This window comes from Paroedura picta, chromosome 2 (genome assembly GCF_049243985.1).
Source record: "Paroedura picta isolate Pp20150507F chromosome 2, Ppicta_v3.0, whole genome shotgun sequence".
Lineage (NCBI taxonomy): Eukaryota > Metazoa > Chordata > Lepidosauria > Squamata > Gekkonidae > Paroedura > Paroedura picta.
In genome coordinates this window covers 8,466,333-8,482,015 of record NC_135370.1, presented here as the reverse complement: position 1 = coordinate 8,482,015, position 15,683 = coordinate 8,466,333, and the positions used below count along the sequence as shown (strand labels likewise).

Below are 15,683 nucleotides of genomic sequence, written 5' to 3'. Positions count from 1 at the left end.
TTTGAAGATGGAGGCAGGTAATATGGGATTTGCTGCGGATTGGTCTAAATCTTTCCTTATTGATAGGATTCGGAGGAGGACTACAGCTGACGAGCGGGCTCAGGCAATGTTTCCTGTAGTGCTAACAAGACATACAGAACCTTAAGAAAAAGAGAGCTTTGCAAAGAAAACACGCACAAAGGGTTTTGAAATTGTGGAGACAGGGGAACCCGCACTGTGTTAAGGAGTGACACGAACCCTTTTGTAGGAAAGCACACCCTAGGGAGCAAATTCAAACCTCATTTCTCAAACTGATCCTGGAATGTCCTGTCCCATAGCCTGAGCTGGATAGCTTTCGACAGAGAGTGTCCACCACAAACTAAGCTCTTTATAGAGCGCTTTATTAGGCATCTTGTAGCAGCAGACTTACATAGTAGCAGGAGTTCCTCTAAAGGAATGGTGATTCTTTAAAGCTCAGTCTGATGGGCATGCGGAAGAAAGCGTAATCTGCCGTGTACACCCTTTCAAAGTTGCCCCAAACATTTAGGCCTCAAGGCTGACACAGATCTGTTATTGGATATCCCAGGTACAGGTAGACTGAATCACTACAAACAAAGCCAGTCTGTCGAGAAAGCCTGACAAGATAGGGACACAACAGCAACAGTAACACCTGACTACATTTATTGCAAGAGACGTCACTCCCCCTCCAAGTCTCTACCCTGTGATCACCTGGGCTTGAGCAGTTTCCACCAGCCGTCTTCTCGGGGCTGACCGTGCCACACGAGGCAGCCTCTCTCTTTGGCCAAGAACAGGGAGATGGCAGAAGAGTTCTGCGGGATCAGACCCAAGGTCCATCTTCTGTTGACTCCCAAGAGAAGGATAACTGGTGCAGAATCCTCCCAGTTGTGCTCCCCAGCAACCGGCGTCCAGTTCTGGAGGGAGTAGCTCTCCATCAGGACTAGTAGCCGTCTCTTACACACATTACAAAGGTGCTGCAAACTGGTTTTAAGGCCCAGAAAGGGATAGGGAGCCACTGGAGCCATAGCAAAGTAGCATTTGAATCCTGCCCTCAACAGTCTGTGCCTTACCACAAGCCCCCTTGGCTGAAGGCCAGGGGAGAAGCCTGCCTCATGCTCATCCCTAGAGCCTCCTGGCTCTAGGATCCAAAGGATTAGTGCCTCTGAATGGGGAGGTTCCCCACAGTCCCCAAAGCTAGGAGCCACTGATAGACTTAGCCTCCATAAATGTACCTAATCCCCTTTCAAAGCTGCTTATTTCTGTGGCCGTTGCTATATCCTCAGGCAGCAAATTCCACATTTTGATCATTCTCTGTGTCAACTGGACTTTTCTTTTGTGTGTCCTGAACCTGCTGCCCATCGGCTTCATCGGATGTCCTCCAGCTATCCCATTTTGAAAGTGAGAAAATGTCTCTGTGTCAACTCTCTCCACACCATGCACAATTTTAGAATCCTCTCTCCTCTCCCCCTCCCCCTCCCCTTAACCATCCCTTTTCTACCCTGAAAAGTCTCCAGCCTTTCCTTAGAGCAGGGGTAGTCAACCTGTGGTCCTCCAGATATCCATGGACTACAATTCCCATGAGCCCCTGCCAGCAAATTCATGGGAATTGTAGTCCATGAACATCTGAAGGACCACAGGTTGACTACCCCTGCCTTAGAGGGAAGGTACTCCAACACCCTATTTTAGTGCTATGACTGATAACAATTTATTCCAAACACCCAAGAAGCAAGATTAAGGCCTGCCGAACATAACATTTCATGACGCATGAACTATGGTCACATGCACAAGATGCTCCACCCATTGGGGAGGAAGGGTAAGGACCAGTCTGTAATCTACGCAAAGCAGAGTCCAATGAACCAAATTCTGGTTCTGTTTTAGCTGCCCCTCTAGACACCGACCCCTGATTATGGCAAATGGCTCAAACAGGACAAATGCATTCATGTCCTTTTTCCTCACCCTTACTGAAATGCTTTATTTCAGCCCTCATTTTCATTTGAGAGTTAATCCCCGCAAAGAAGCCAATGCTGAACTCTGGCTTCCGCTTGACTTTGCAGTGCTAATTCTGTAGGCCTAAAGTTATAATGAACTGCCAGAACACCCAAAAATACAACCTTACTTAATGCCAAGGCGTCCATTTCTCTTTTTGGCGCGCAGGGGGTGGGTAGGTGAGTGGGGGGATCAGCAGGGCAAGGTATGCTTTTGTGAAACACTAAGCACGAGAGCAAGAAGGCGGAAACAAAAATCAGAGCTACAGGGATGAGCTTCCCAGTTGGGCCTCTACTCACCGTGGTGACCCATGGCGTGCCCCGCCACTTCCATACTGACGTTCTGAAGGTAGTTGTGACACCGTTCCTTGTGCTCCTCCAGAGAGCTGCGCTGCTTGTAACTCCGTCCGCAGTAGTTACACTTGTGAGGTTTGCCCACTATGGAAAGAGGAGAGGGCACCGGGTTAAGTGAGTGTCACCATCGTGGTCGCCCATGGCAACAGGAGCGCCCACCTGCAAGAGGCTATCTGCCACCTTGCCTCGGCTCTGCTCTCAGCTACGCTGGACCTCTGCCCGGCAAGCACTCAGCCGCACCTGGCTCAGTCGCCAGAGGCTGCAAAACTATTGTGACGGCACAGGCAGGCTCACAATAGCGGACACAGAATCACGCGCAACTTCAAGGACCCCTTCTTTTGCAGCAAAGGATTGAGGCAGGTCTTCCTAAAAATGGCACAGAAAAGAACCGCTCACACACTCTGATGGCTGGGGCAGTACTACTGGTGTGTCAGCCACAGTGGGCCTATAAGCTCTCTCTCCCGCAGCCCTGTGGGTCATTATCAGTAGCTTAAAGTTTGTCATGGTTTGCCCAAACAAAAACAGAAGCTGTTCTACCAGGGCCACATCATAAACTGTGTTGGCACACCAGGAAAGAAAACTGGGATGAGATAGGAGCACAAACGCTTTGGATAGTACAAAAATCTGGTGTGAACTAGAAGTTACCATGGCTTAAAATCTTAATGAGCTCCGCTGTGACCAAGCTTTTACTGTAGGCTTCAGCATGGTTTCTACTTGCTGTCTTTTTCAATTCCTTTTCCTCTGCAACCTGTAATTAGATGGGTATCGATGGAAGAAATGGCCAACATGCAGTCTAGCATCACTGTTAGTATATCCACCATACTTAAGAATATAAGAGAAGCCATGTTGGATCAGGCCAATGGCCCATCCATTCCAACACTCTGTGTCACACAGTGGCAACACACACACACAGGTAGATAGATGGACAGATGATCAGAAAGACAGATAAAACATAAGAGAAGCCATGTTGGAACAGACCAATGGCCCATCCAGTCCAACACACAGTGGCCAAACCCTAGGGGCCATCAGGAGGTCCGCCAGCAAGATCAGAACTTCAAAATCTTCCCACTCTTCCCCAAACAGAGTGGCTAGACCAGGTGGCTGACAGCCACTGATGGACTTCTGCTCCAGTTTATCCAGTCACCTCTTGAAGCTGCTTGGGTACGGACCTTGGGAGTTCTTGTCAAAGCCCATGGCACAATACTCTTAATCTGTCCAATCTCAAAAGTAATGGGTGCATAAAACATAGTTCTGCTCAGGGAAATATTTAGAAAGAAGCAAGGGAAATTCATGATGAAATTCACTGACCAAGCTAGCATAAAAGAGAGGAGTAGGAAAATACTTTGAGCTTAGAGTACCCGGATTCTAGTGAAAGATGAAGGATGGCAGAAAATCCATTGGAGATTTTTCAACTTTCAGGGGGCAAGGGGAAACCGTGTGACACAAGTTCTATGAAACATCTTTTCGAGCCACTTTTTACACCTCATTTTACAACAGAGGGTGTAAAGCTTTCTGTTTTTTGGATGGGGGGGGAAGAAGAATGTTCCTCATGAGGAATGTGAATTCTGTCCTTGCACTGGGAAGAAACACCCTCTCCACATAGGATATGCACATCTCCCCTCTCTGTATCAAACCCAGAAGTGAAGTCACAGCATCTACAATCCTTTCAACCTAACTAAGGAACGCCCAAAAGGGCCCTGACCTAGAACAAATCACTCCCAAATGCTGACCCAACAGGACAGAAAGTGGAAACTGCTTTTGAAATCTACAAAATAAAACCCTTAAAAAAAGAAAAGGAAGTAAATAAAGATAATAGATCATCTTTAGAGTTGGACTGTCAGATTTATTTCTGGCCATTCTGGTGCAGACTACCATGGCATGTCAACAGCACAGGACCTTGTAAGAAAGACCAGACTGACTTCCTGTACGGTTTGGTTTTCTCGTGAGCAAAGAAACGAGGACTCCTAACAGCACAGCTCCTCTGCCATTGTGTGGATCCTACTGGATTGTAAAATAACTAGTCAAGCCCAAACTTCTGGTTTGATATTTAATGAAGTAAATCGTCCACACCCTACAAGACAGAAGTCCGTCACACCGTGGATGAAACATTTGGGTGCTGGGAAGAGTCCAATGATTGCAAAGGGTTCCCTGATTTCTGTGCAGTTCGTTTTGCTATTATTTCACAGTGCAAGTCTAAATTATATTAAACGTCAATCAAAGATAAGATGTTTCAAAATACCAGTCTAGAGGGGCTGATAAGACACATTTCTGATGAGCAAGTGACCATTTCTGCATTTCGGTCATGGTTTTTTGTTTCCCAACGTTCAACCAAACAAAATCAGCAACTGTGAGCCTCAACATCTTGATGGCAAGCCTTGTCCCCTTGGGGTGGGTTGCCCTGGGCTTGTTGGGAAAACCTGGGTACAGTACGTGGGGTGCTTCTGGACTCTAGGGCATTATACCCCAGACCCCACCTTCCTCAGGCTCCACCCCCAAGATCTCCAAGTAGTTCCCAACCTTGAGGTGGCAACTATACTTTCTGGGATCCAAACTGGGCATCAACTCCCCCCCCCCCACACACACACACACACACCGTCTTTCCCCCAACTGTTCCACACTCGATCCTGGGGCTCAGGTAGATGGGCAAGAGGACAGGGCCCAGCCGCCTATTCCCCACAGCATATGGGCTTCTCTCCAGCTGCCATCAGGATGGGCAAGCGGAAAGCCTACCTGACATAGAGTGTGACTGAAATGTGCCAGAGGGTGTTGAGATGGCCAGAGAAACGAAAGCTTTCCAGGGGATTCGACAGATTCACGGAGGACAAGTCTATCAATGGCTCCTAGCCATGGTGGCTGAGGGGAACCTCCACATTCAGAGGCAATAAACCTCTGAATCCCAGACCCAGAAGGCAACATCAAAAGAAGGCCTCAGCCTCTATGCCTTGCTGGCCACCCAGAGGAGTTAGTAGGCCTTTATGCGAGATGGGATACTGGACTAGATGAACCACTGATCTGATCCAGCAGAGCTCTTCTTATTATGTGCTTATCAGGGGAAGGTCTCAACCTCTCTGCCCTGTTGTTGGCCCTCCAGAGAAACTGGTTGGCCACTGTTTGAGACAGGATGCTAGAACAGATCCAACCTTCACTGCTCTGATTCAGCAGGGCTCTTCTTGTGTTCTTTTTCCTGCCCAATGGCTGTCCCAGTGAGCAAGCCACGCAGAACCAGCTCTCAGGAGAGCCTGGAAGCATCTCACAATGCTGGGCCTCAAGCCTGGTGCTGGTACTTCCTCTCAATAACACACATAGATATAATGTCTCCATCCTGCCTACAGCATATGGAGGTGTTTGGCATGACATCATCTCGTTTCCTTTCATCAGTGCAAGGTGCGTTTTTTGAAACATCAAGGACTATACAGGCAATTTGCCAAGAGCTTGAGGGCCACAATTAATTTGAATATAAATCTTGGTTTATCTGAGGCACACAGCCAAGATGTTTGCTGCAACCTGCCCATTCCTGGAGAGTATAAAGAACCTCCTTTGTTCTCTCCAGAAGCACCGAGGAAGATACGGTTATAAAGTGGCTATCTCAGCTGGAGGAATCCAAGGGGAGGGAAGTGGTCAGCTGGGGTGTTAAGAGGTGGTGGAGGGCAAGATCTCAGTAGGATGGGTCCCTGAGGACCCAGACAAGCCATACAATTTGTTTTTGTGTGATGCTGGAGTTGGGTGTGGGTGGTGGTGGTGATGGTGATGGAGAAGGTGGGGATCTTTGTCCGGAGGCCTTTGGCAGTTCTAGGCAGCCCTGGCCAAGACTCAGTGGTCAGCATGCAGGAGGTTCCAGGTTCAGCCTTTGGCCTCTCTACTTAAGGGGTCTCTGGAGGCAGTCGGAAACTCAGGAGAACTGCAGCCATTCAGGGCAGACAGCATTGAGCTACGTGGACCTTGTGTCTAAGGCTCAGCAAAAGCCTGGGAAGTCAAAGGCCACCAGCTGCTACAGCTGGCCAAAGTGGAGGCAGCTCTATTCTTAAAGCAACAGTGTTGGACGAACCCTGTAATACCAAGCAGGTCCATCTCAGCTCCCCTCCTGTGCCCAAGAGCAGAAAGTGTTCCCAGTATGCAGGGCACAGAAGTAACAACCATCCTGTCTGGTTGTTCCCAGCAAACTTGGATTCCGTGGTACACTGGGGGTTCCATTTACTGTTATTCTATGAATTTAGGCAGATTGAAAGTGGGTGAGCAGAAGGGACTGTGCTGGTGCTTGGCTCTTGTGGACCTTTCTTGCATTCCCAGAGAAATGCCAATCACCACTCTGCGGTTGGGGGGAAGAATTTCCTCCAGGCCAGACTGGCCAGAATTCGGGGGGGGGGCATCATCTGGGCATGGAATTGTGGTCACTGTGAGTGGGCAGGTAGTTGTGAATTTCCTGCATTCTGGCAGAGGCTCATGGGAACTGTAGTCCACGGACATCTGGAGAGCCACAGCTTGGCCACCCCTAGTTCAAATCCATTAGCACCCCGGGGACCAGCAAGATTTGGGGGGGGGGTATAAGCGTTTGAGAGTCAAAGCTCTTGTCATCAGGCAGCTTTGACTCTTGAAAGTTCCTAGCTGGTCCTGAAGGTGCTCCTGGACTTAGTGTAGCACTCCACACCAACCAGCTACCCTCTGAAATGCATTTTATACTTTACAACTCAGTTGCCCCCAGCATTGACATGCTGTGTCATGAAACAAATAAAAGGTATCTTCTTTAAAATGTACGCCTTCACAATCCAGATCAGAACCATAGCTAATTTTTCCGAGTCGATCTGCATCTATACATTTTTACCTTTCCAGATTTAGAGCCCTATCCTAAACATGCTTTTCTAAAATGTTTAGCCCCACTGAGCTCAGTGGGGCTGACTCCCAAGTCAGCATGGATGGGGACAGCAACTCCTCTGTATCTAACTGGGGGGTTCCATTTTGAGTTGGAGACGACCGCCCTCATTGCCCCCGTGCAGAGGGAAAGAAAACACCAGAGGAAAAAACAGCAAAGAGCAGCTGGTCTCTGTGCGCATTAAATCAAACGCATAGCTTTGCCGTGCAGGGTGCACATGGCCACGAGCTCTCCATGACATCGTCCTTTGATAATCTGCTCCTAGCATCTACAAGAACCGGGAGCAATGCTTGGCAAGAAGGGACAGGTTTCTAGACAAACCGGTTTTCCTGACTCACCTGCATGGATCAATTGGAAAAAATAAGAAAGGCCGAGGGTGGAGATTAGAGAGAAGGGAGAAATCGCAGGTAACAGGAGTGAATCACAAAGCTGGCACGGGGCCCAGAAACGCACTTGCCCCCACTGCCAAAAAAGGTTAGCGACAGACCCAGCTCTGTGGGAGGAAGAAGGGAAGAGGAGGAAGGCCAGAGAGATGGTGAATGCAGCTGGCTTGGCCAGTGTTGGACGAAAAGGCGAGAAGGTGCCCAGTAAGATGGTGGGACTGTGTTCTAGTATCCTTCTAGCAAGATACTTAACCTGCGTTTCCCCCTGCTTGCTGTGGGACTCATTGCTCCACTGGGAAGAAAAGCATTTCACTGCTCTGTCCATGCCCTGAACTGAGAAATCTGCTTTTATCTGCTTCCGTTTCTGACTTCCATGTTCCACCCTGTCACATACTTGGGGTCCTTACTGGACGTTCTAAAATGTTGCTTTTCTCAACCTACAGCACAGCTGAACGCAGCAAGAGACGGGCAGGCAGGTGAGCACGAGGAGACAATTCCAAACAGGCCAAACAGGAACTGGTTCTTGCTCCTTAAGGTCCAGCTTCTCCAGAACTATCGGGTGCCAGCTGTGTCAAAGTGGCAGCCCTCTCCCTATCAAACAAAGCAGGGCTCGCTGAACAATGGTTATGTAAGCAACGCACACATAAAAACCGGTACCCTTGTTCAGAAAGATAATAGTATGAGGAAGTTTGCGACAGCTTTTACAGAGCAATGCGGACAGATTCCCAGGGACAATTTAACAAGAGGGACCGACCCAGTCCAATGAGCTCCTGAAATCGCAACAAATGAAGGCTGCCTTCCCAGCACTTCTTGGAGGAATAGCTTCTTCCTGGATACTACCCTATTTTCCCATATAAATGCAGCATTTGTAATGGTAGCATTATTAAAACGAAACACATGTGCTATTTGTTTTGGTGGGGGGGGGGCTGTTAGGTAGACAGGAAACACTGATGGCAACCAAGGAGGTCCACAATCTTTTTGAGCCTGTGGAATTCTGGTGCAGTATGGTGGACACTAGGGTTGGGCGCTTCGGGGTCCGAAGCGGCCGTTCCAGGCCGAAGCAGCCAGCGACACGGCGCGAGAGGGGGGGGGAGGGGGAGACTCCGGCACTCCATCTAGTCAAGCTTCTTGGAGACCTGACATTTCTATCCATTGCCTTCTCCTGAGACAATAAGTAGAACCTGGCAAGCGATCTTATATTTTTATATTGCGGCAAAGTTATATATTTTTTGCATTTTAAAAATGTATGTAAAATTTTATGTGCAACTTTAATGGAATTATAAAATTTTACATATTTTTATTTGTAACCCACTCTGAGCCCTGGGGAAGGACGGGCTAAAAGTTTGAAAAGAAATAAATGTTTAGGTCATCTGCCAATATATATATATTATAAATTTGCAAGTCATGAAGGCATACGTGGGACCCTTTAAAATATAATTATGTGAAGTGACCTGGAGTATGAAACATAGTTTAATTATCTCCTTACTGGCTTTGATTAACAGCCACCAGTCCCAGCATTCTTTGCCGGAACCTCAGTAGCCTTCTGGCCCCTCAGTGGGTCCCCGTGACGTCCTTCCTGTTTTGCCCCAAGTCCCTAGAATTGGTACAAAATTATTTAACCTTTCAGGATATTAGTTCCATGCAGAAGACTGCATTTGAGTAAACTAAAACTAAATATGGGGAAAGGATTTCCTCGTCCTGAAAGGACAGAGAGGTAAGCACCTACCCCGCTGCAGACATACAAGGCCTGCGCAGAGAGACAACCCTCCAGACACAGAAATTATTGATTTTAAAAGGTTCCATCTTATAGTATTGGATGTGTGTTGTGTGTTTGGTGGGGTGGAGCACAGGGAATGCAATAATCACGTGACTCTTTGGGATGTGGCAGCATTATCAAACGGGGCTCTTCTGGTTGACCTATGGAACAAGCACCACTGATTTTGTGTTTCTTATCTTAACACCGCCCGTGGCGCCACGGGCGCCACGGACTAAATAAAACTGTAAGGCGTTCTGAGGCGGGTTGTGTCCGGGATGAGGAAGGGTCCGGATTGGACCCTTCTTCCGAACAGACAATCGGAGGGACCAATCGGCAGGCGCAAAGCGCCTGCCAATTGGTCCCTCTGATTCCCAGCCCCGCACAACCGCGAGCCGCGCACAGCGCGGCTCGCGGTTGCTCCTTTGCGCCACTGCCGAGGCCTACCTCAGAAGAAGAGAGCCGACGCGAGATGGAGCCGCCGCCCCACGGAGCCCCCAGAGCCGCGGCTCGCCTTCCCCAGGGCCTGGGGAGCTTTTTTTCGGATCGGGGGGGGGGAAGGAAGAAAGCTCCCCAGGCCCCAGGGAAGGCGATCCGCGGCTCACAGAGCCGCGGATCACCTTCCCCGGAGCCTGGGGAGCTTTTTTCCGGATCGGGGGGAAGCTTCCCAGGCCCCTAGCGCCCGCTGAATTTTAGTTTCAGCGGGCTCTACTTCTAGTAAGGAGATAAAGCAGAACGTACTCTAACACCTTTGCAAAACATTTGATGAGAAATTAAGTATTACATCTGTACCAAGGGACTATCTGCTGTTTGACTTTCCTATGCAAGCCAAAACAGAAGTATATATTTCCATTTTAACCTGGGTGGAAACATCAGAAATTAAAGTCAAGAGGAGCCCCTGCCAGATGTCCATGGAATTGTAGTCCATGGACATCTGGAGGGCCGCAGTTCGACTACCCCTGGTCAAGAGAGACCAATATCTTCAATATGTTGCCAGCTCCAGGGTGGGAAATACCTGGAGATTTTCTTTTGGGGGAGGTGCTGGCGAGGGGGGATTTAATTTGGGTATAATGTTGCAATAGCCAGATATCGCCAACCCAGTGTTAAGACAATGTTATTCCCTATGTCCTAGAAGAAAAGAATGCCTACTCCTGAGTAGGCCTGCTACATGGAAGGCTTATTCCTTACTACGTGGCCCAATGCCACTTCTTTTTCTATGATATAAACACAGTTTCTTATCTTGAAGCCGCTGCCTAACATTGTCAATGATGGGATGATCTTGCGAGAGCAGAGCAAAGAGCGCAACTTACACTTCGTAGGAGGACCTTCAAGTTACTTTCTGTCTTATCGGCAGGAAACAGGTCTTTGGGGTTTAACAGCTAGGGACTGGTTCCTGAGACTGTTATGTGTTCACCAACCTTAATGGCAGCAGAACAGTGTAAGGCTGTCTAAGATTGCGTAGTTACTAAAGAAAGTTTTTTTTTAATTCCCCCCTACTTCGTATAATGTAATGAAAACCCAGAACATTCCAGATCCTCTAAAAAATGTGGACTATCTACACAAATGTCTACAATTAGCACAAGAGAGCATAACTTGGCCAATGACAAGCAAATCAGTAATGTTCCACCACAGAATGGATCAGAACCAACCTTTGCAAAACAGTGGACAGTTGTCTTTCTTTCAGTTTTGTGAGGTTATTAACTTGAATACAAAACCCAAAAGGGAAACCAAAACTCAATCTAACCAGAAAAGTCAGGAACTCAAAGGTCGATCTGCAAAAATGATTTTTAAAATTTTGCAAATATTTATTACTTAAAGTGCACGAATTCAAAATCTTAAAAACATCTATAAATGTCACAGTTTAAAAAACATCACAATTCTAACTACACATGGAATAGACCAGCATGGAATGGATCACATGCATTTCGACTCTGAGGGGTCATCCTCAGTGGTCAAATTGTTATGAGAAATGCACTCATGCATAAAATCAAAGGGCTTGCTGGGTGGCAAAGAAAAATCTGTTTGGTGCTGCTCCAACTAGTCTTTCTAATATACAAATATCTGATTTGGAGTCCGCCCTTTAAAATATGTACTTCCAGAGGCCACCACTCTCTGCTTTTGACCAGCTCTCAATTACCAGTGCATTCCCATGTAAAAAAAGTTGAGAAAGGATGCCCTAATCCAACACCGTAATCACTATACTACGCTGGGTCTCAGTGAAATAAATAGTCATGTATTCCCAGATTGTTCCTAAGGTATAAGGCAAGGAAAATTTGACTGTAGCCAAACAGGACAGCTTTTTGTTGCCAAAACAGTGACAAAACAGAAGCAATTTCTGTAGTAAACTTTGCAGGCAAAGAATGAGCTTGCATCATTTTAAAAACTGCATGTTTGACATTTTGATAGGTTAGAGCAAGGGTAGTCAACCTGTGGTCCTCCAGATGTTCACGGACTACAATTCCCATGAGCGCTGGCAGGGGCTCATGGGAATTGTAGTCCACAAACATCTGGAAGACCACAGGTTGACTACCCCTGGAGAACGATACAATTAATATTAAGGTTTTTGAAGTCAAGCTGCTTTAAAGAGGAAAATTACACACAAGCTTAACTCTTTGCAAGAAAGAGACAGGATGAACAGCAGTAGATGGTGTCTCCTGAGGCAAGAAGAACAGTATGGGTCCTGAGGGAAAATGCCCTGAGGGTGAGAGCAGCAGACAAGTAGGTTGGAGGACCACACAGAAAGAAGTTGGGGGGCTGCATGCAGCCCATGGGCCTCAGGTTGGGGACCCCTGCCATAAGTGCTAAAACACATAAAGGAAGTTGTAGAATCCATTACTTTTAAAGTGAACCACAGAGGGTAAGATAATCTGTCTTCTCTGAGGTAATTTCGATCAGAATTCTACTTTAAACAGATACCAAGAGAGGAACTGCAAGTAGCTCTAGTCAGACGTAAGCCAGTTAATCAATAAATATCACTTGCTCTGGGGTAAGTGTTCATAGGATTGAAACCTGAAAGCCATTTCTCAGGAACACAATGCAAATCTCCAAATTACCACAAGTCAAAAAGATCTTGCAAAATCACCACGGAATTCTTGAGATGTGAAGCTAAACAAACAAAAAAACCATGTATTTTACTTCTTCCTTCCTTCCACATGTGGACAACAACCTGAACAAAGGGAACTTTATGCTTAAATTAAGGGGGAAACTCATGGGCAATGTCTACCAGGTGAAACATGCAAAATTAAGGCTTGGAAACGGTTTCTTTAAAAAATGTCCAGATACCAATTGGCATGGCTTAGAGATCCACAAAGGTCAATTCTTGGTTTAAAGTAATGATTCTTCTGTCAGTTACTTAGTGTGTTAAGAAAGAGACAGACAATGCTGTGGAATTGATTAAGGGGACAGAAAAAAATGAGAATCAGCAGGATAAATACACTGTAAAAAACCCAGGAAATTGCACTGATCACCTATGAAGTTCAGAATTTCTGTGGATTCATTTTTTATAATTATCAGAGTCTAAATCGGGACAGATAATGAATCACGATCAAATCCATACATGGAAACATGGGTCACTTTGGACATTATTTAGACTGAAACAGGGAAGGGCTGCTTAAGATTTGAGCTTTCACACAATATGTGACTTTTTAACAGGATCAACAGGTTTGACTCACCCCCGAATGGTGGAATGCATTTCCTCCTGGATTTGGGAACCCGCCACACTCACACCATGAATCAGAAGCACAGTTTTTACACTGCTCAGCCTCCTAGTTCCCAGGCATGCCCGTTCCTTCAAAATGCAATTGGGAATGCGTATAGAGATAGAGACCAGAAGAAATGACAATTTCCTGCATCAAATGATGCCAGGTCCACTGAAAGCGATGAGAATTTCAATAATACAGACAGATTTGTCCATGGGATATTGTGACCTTTGCAGAGATACAACATTTAAGCAAAGTTCAGGAGAAGCACTTGTTGCCTGCAGTTCACTTCCGACACCATAATGAAACAACCTTGTGCTCCCACCGGGGACCACAGTTTAACTGAGAAGCGAGAGGGACAGAGGAGGCAACGAAGACTCACCCGAGTGTGTCCGGAGGTGTCCGGTGAGGGCATCCCTTCTTCGGCAAGCATAGCTACAGAAAGGACATTTAAATGGTTTCTCCCCAGAGTGTAACTTGATGTGCCTCAGTAAGTTGCCTTTTTGTGTGAAGGAGGCTCCACACTGGTTACAGTGAAAGGGACGCTCGCCTACATCGGAGAAAAACAACAGAAAATAACTGAGAATCCACGGACAGCAGATGCACCAATTCACTCTTCCTGGAGTTAGATGCACTTGTAAACCTATATGAGATATTTCAAACCTACAACATTTTTTTTATTAGGTTGCACATAATTTTAACAGTTTCACTGGTGGAAATTTGGCCGTGGAGACCCAGCTGAGAAAGTTTTCCCAGTCAGCATAGATATCAAACCCTCTGTAGGTTTATCCCGCTTGGTCATCAGAGGCGCCTAACGCTACCATTTCAAGAGTGTTTGTACAGCTAACAAGCGAGAGTCTGGTCTAGAAGCTCCTTGGAGATGACAAACATTTTCATTGTGGAAGCTTTTGACAGCGCTTTAGCAGATACCACTCAAAGCTTGTACCCTGAAAATCTTGTTAGCCTCTCTGAGAAGAACAGGGCATTTTAGATTCCCAAGGTTGGGGGGACTAGAGAGATGGCTTTCAAGAATTATGAAACGGGTCTTCTGCCATTGGCACACCCAGCATGGAAGCCCTCCATTTCCCTTCCCAGTCCCATCCAAGCACCCAAGAAGTGGCCCAAGCCATTGGCTTCCTCCCGCCAAATGGAAATCATGCTCCGTGGATAAAGTGACCAGATTTTAACCTTGGTAAAGCGGGACACCATTGACCGGGGGGGGGGGAGGGGTGTTCTTGATTAAGATTTGGTCTATATGGAGCAACACAAATTTTCATAGAATGCATAGAACGCAAAAATAGTATTGTAATATATATATTTTACTTTCAACGTAAGTACAATTTGCCAGGTGCCCCCAGATGTTCCTCCAAAAGTGGGACAATCTGGTCACCTTATGGACCGTGAGGAGAGCTGCAACTGAGACAAGTTGTCGAGCCAACAGCGATGCTGATCCTGGTGGATCAAGACTTCAGAGCTGTGTCTTTGTGACCCAGCAGATTCAGTTCAGTAAGGCCATGTGGTCCACTCACAGTGAAATTGGAAAAGGTGACCTTGCCATTCGAGAGCCACGGATTGGGGGCTGGGAGGAAGAAATGTTACGTTCTACCTCAACAGCTCATGTGTTCCATGGATATTTTCCTTCTTTGGGAATGCAACAATTGCTATGCACACCCAGGGGAAAAAATGTGTGTCAACTGCGGCTTTCTCATTTCTTTAGCAAAGAGAATCCAAAGCTGGGGCGTGATGACAAAAGAGTTAAGGCTGCAGCAATAAAAGGGAAATTCTCTTTTATCTTTTTACATTTAAAGGAGGCAAGTGGCATTCTGGACCCATTTAAGTTCCTACGCTGTCGCTGGCAGCACTGTAAACTTACTTAGCAAAGCTAATACTAATCCAAAGCAAATTACAGTTTTTGTTCTTAAACCAAACATGGCTCTTTGTAAAGAAAATAAAAGAAAAAAGAAAAGAAATTAAAGTGAAATGTTGGAGGGTTGGAGGGGGGATGCTAGAATAACCATTATGTGACGGGAATGGCGGATGGGAAATTAGGGGACTAAAGGGAAGCCACAGGGGGGGAAAGCGGCCTGCAATGCCAGCGCGAACACCGCTCAGGGCATTCAGACAATCGTGAAAGGCAGCTTTGGGTGAGACCCTGCGTGTGCTGCCTCCTAATAAAGGAATTACAAGCACCAGTGCTTGGCCCCCAGGAACTTTAGGTTTACCAATCCACAGGTCGCTTGTCACCAGTGTGAAGTGACATGATTTATGATATCAAAATGGCTGTGTGGATGCCTGGAGTTCTGAAGTGTGATGAGGTTTGGCTCTTTAATCAGAAAAAGCTGCTGCTCCACGAGCCACGGTGAGGAACAACTGGTCGGGGAGACAGAATTTGCTAAGAATCTATCCTTGCTGCAACTGTGTATACTTGCCACCTGGTCTGATGCCTAATAATTAGGGTATTGCATCAGCAAGGTCCAAGACCACTCCTGACTCCCTGAAACGATCCCTGGTTCTGATGTTTCCAGGGAAGCTGGGAAGGAAGAGACAGGCCTCAGCTCGTTGGTAGCCAGCTGGGCTTTGAAACTTTACAAGGGGGCCATCATTTACAGTGGGAAGGCCACATCGCCCCAGACTGAAAATCATACT

At 46.8% G+C, this 15,683-nt stretch overlaps 1 protein-coding gene across 4 annotated transcripts in view; it reads right to left on the bottom strand.

Moving 5' to 3' along the window:
• The window catches only part of IKZF2 (IKAROS family zinc finger 2), a 101,264-nt gene that overhangs the window by 19,431 nt on the left and 66,150 nt on the right, over positions 1-15,683 (bottom strand). For all 4 annotated transcript variants that reach the window (XM_077319324.1, XM_077319321.1, XM_077319322.1 and 1 more), the window contains exons 5-6: positions 13,420-13,587; positions 2,283-2,420 (exon numbers count right to left, since the gene is read on the bottom strand). In XM_077319324.1, coding sequence (XP_077175439.1) covers positions 2,283-2,420; positions 13,420-13,587 — 306 coding nt within the window. The remainder of the gene's footprint in view (positions 1-2,282; positions 2,421-13,419; positions 13,588-15,683) is intronic.